The following is a 2692-nucleotide window of genomic DNA, read 5'->3' as shown; positions in this document are numbered from 1 at the left end:
TTCTTGCTAACAATGAAACAACTATATTTTTATAATTATTTTCAATAAATTCGTTGGAGAATCTTTTCTTTAAAATAACATCACACCAATCAATTTGGTTTTTATGTTTTATAATAAAATTTTCGGATAATTCTTGATATTTAACAACTATTTTCCAGTCTAATACATTTAATTGTTCTAAGTCTTCGAGTAATTGTTCCGATATGGTTTGATATCTTAAAAGTGAATTTAAATTATATTTTAAAACATTTTTTCTAATAAAGTCATTATCTAATTTTTGAAATCGAGATATAGCATCCCAGTTCACTTTATTTGCATATTCTCGAATNAAGATTATTTATTACAAATTCTTGCTAACAATGAAACAACTATATTTTTATAATTATTTTCAATAAATTCGTTGGAGAACCTTTTCTTTAAAATAATATCACACCAATCAATTTTATTTTTATGTTTTATAATAAAATCTTCGGATAATTCTTGATATTTAACAACTGTTTTCCAGTCTAATACATTTAATCGATCTAAGTCTTCGAGTAATTGTTCCGATATGGTTTGATATCTTAAAAGTGAATTTAAATTTAATTTTAGAGCATATTTAATAATAAACTCATTATCTAAATTTTGAAATCGAGATATAGCATCCCAATTCACTTTATTTGCATATTCTAGAATAAATTCCGAAGATAATGTTTGATTGTAGAGATGAGTTGCCGATTAACCTTATCATCAGATGTCTTATAAAATTTTCAGAGAGACTTTGGTGTTCTGATATTTTTTTCCAGTTCACACTTTCTTTAAATTCGTTAATAAAAAATTCAGACAATTTTTGCCTTTGAGATATTGAGTCCCAATTAACTCTTCAATCAATCAATTCTCTTATGAAACGTTCTGGTAACTTTTGAAATATTAAAATCAAATCCCAGTTAACTTCATCTTTAAATTTTCTTATTAGATCTTCTATTAAATTCGCTCGTTTTGAAAAATTATACCAATCAATATCCCTTTTTATTCTAGAGTCCATTTATGTAAGAAAAAATTTATGACCTAATGCTAATAAATGAATACCATCTTCTAATATATGTCTCTTATTATCATGTGGTGATAATGCTAACTTGTTTGCCTTCATAGAATAAATTTTATGCTTTTTACTTCTAATTAGATTCATTGTTCTACATTGCTTTATATTATTAAATAAACAGTCTTTATAATCTTCAAATGATATTTTATTCTTAACTACACATTTCTCAATGTCTTTAGCTTTCTTTTCTTCTTTATTCTCAACTTTGAAGGCATGCATTTTTGCTCTTAATCCCACAAATTTAGTCATTATCTTACCATTATTCTCATCTTTCATTTTACCTAAAACTTTCTTGTTTACTCTAGGTATACCATATTCATTATCTTCTTTATAATCTGATGTATCAAAGTAATTAATAATTCTTTTCATATCCTGATAGAAATGATCAGTTTTTATATTATAAATGTAAGAATCGGTGTCTTGATATAACAGTTTTATATTATCATCATATTTAGGTTTCATCACATTATAATGAAAATCATACATTAAATACTTTGAAAGATCTAATATGCTCATTCCCACGTAGATGGGTTTATTGAAGTATATTTTTGTCTTATTCATGTGAATAGCACATAGGTTTTCAGTAAATATGGTTCGATGTTTAAAGTTCGGCTTAGCGACTACTTGTTTAGCATCACAAAATAACCTGAGATCAACTCTCTTCCTTATGTTTTCCATTGTCTTTCCAAACAGAGAGTTGTTCATTACTTTAAAAAAGTCCTTTTCGAAATCATTAGTTGCTTTGGTTCGCATTTTAGTATTCAGATCTATATTTCTTCAACCAATCCGATTATTTAAATTTTAAAACTCTATGTACCTTTTTGAGTTTCATCCCCATTTTCAAATATTGTTTTAGATTTCTATAATGAATCACATAATTCCTTTTATCATATAAAGTGGTTAACAGCTTAGATTGTTTTGATCCATCTGGTATTCTATTCTCTAGAGCTAAAGGAAGATCTGAATGCTTTCTGTGAAGTTTCTTAGAGTATTTCAGGTCAACTTCTAATATATATCCAGTATCCGAATCACCTGGTATCTGTGTTACATCTATATCTTCATTGATCCATTCAAATTCTCCATAAGGCAAATATTGACTCATGACCCATCCATATATTTATAAGTTACTAGCTGTTACCGGCGACTTCGCCCGCGGAGGTTTTGAAAGCAAACCCCATTTATATTCAGTATTTCAACAACCATAGTAATTGCTATATAACACCTGCCGCTGAAAATGATTAGAATTGCTGAGAATCAAACGAACTACAGTAGAGCGTCGATTTTCCGAAAGTCAATCATCCGAAAGAATTTCAGTCGGCAAATTTAAATTTTCGCCAGTGCTGTGGCGCTTCAATCTTTGGCTATGTCTTGGGTTACTCAAATATTTTACGTTTTTGATACTAAATTAACATCTGAAGTATAATTTTTTATTATTTTTATATTTTTCAATATATTTATTTTGTTTGTACAAAATAAAAAAATAATTTTTAACGATACAATAGTCTTTGTTAGGTTTAACATCGACGAAAATTCAACGCGAAGCGACACGCAACGGAGAAAAATTTCAACATGGGATAAGTTAATATATTTTTTCGTACATAATCGGTTATC

At 27.5% G+C, this 2692-nt stretch overlaps 2 protein-coding genes across 2 annotated transcripts; both read right to left on the bottom strand.

The window, feature by feature from the left end:
- Positions 1-1024: 1024 nt before the first annotated feature.
- On the bottom strand, positions 1025-1759 carry LOC111627943. Its single transcript, XM_023371643.1, has one exon. It carries the CDS (start codon positions 1757-1759, stop codon positions 1025-1027), a length of 735 nt encoding a protein of 244 aa, XP_023227411.1.
- A 112-nt stretch (positions 1760-1871) lies between these two features.
- Positions 1872-2183, bottom strand: LOC111627942. The gene has a single exon (XM_023371642.1). The coding sequence runs from the start codon at positions 2181-2183 to the stop codon at positions 1872-1874; it is 312 nt and encodes a 103-aa protein (XP_023227410.1).
- Between the last annotated feature and the right edge of the window lie 509 nt (positions 2184-2692).

Source organism: Centruroides sculpturatus, unplaced genomic scaffold (genome assembly GCF_000671375.1).
Source record: "Centruroides sculpturatus isolate CEXI.00-Female unplaced genomic scaffold, Cexi_2.0 scaffold507, whole genome shotgun sequence".
Taxonomy (NCBI): domain Eukaryota; kingdom Metazoa; phylum Arthropoda; class Arachnida; order Scorpiones; family Buthidae; genus Centruroides; species Centruroides sculpturatus.
The sequence above is the reverse complement of the archived record's forward strand: the minus strand, read 5'-3'. Positions and strand labels throughout refer to the sequence as shown.

Excerpts from the sequence above, each read along its gene's own strand:
- LOC111627943 (XM_023371643.1), bottom strand. The coding sequence starts at position 1,759 with ATGGAAAACATAAGGAAGAGAGTTGATCTCAGGTTATTTTGTGATGCT.
- LOC111627942 (XM_023371642.1), bottom strand. The coding sequence starts at position 2,183 with ATGAGTCAATATTTGCCTTATGGAGAATTTGAATGGATCAATGAAGAT.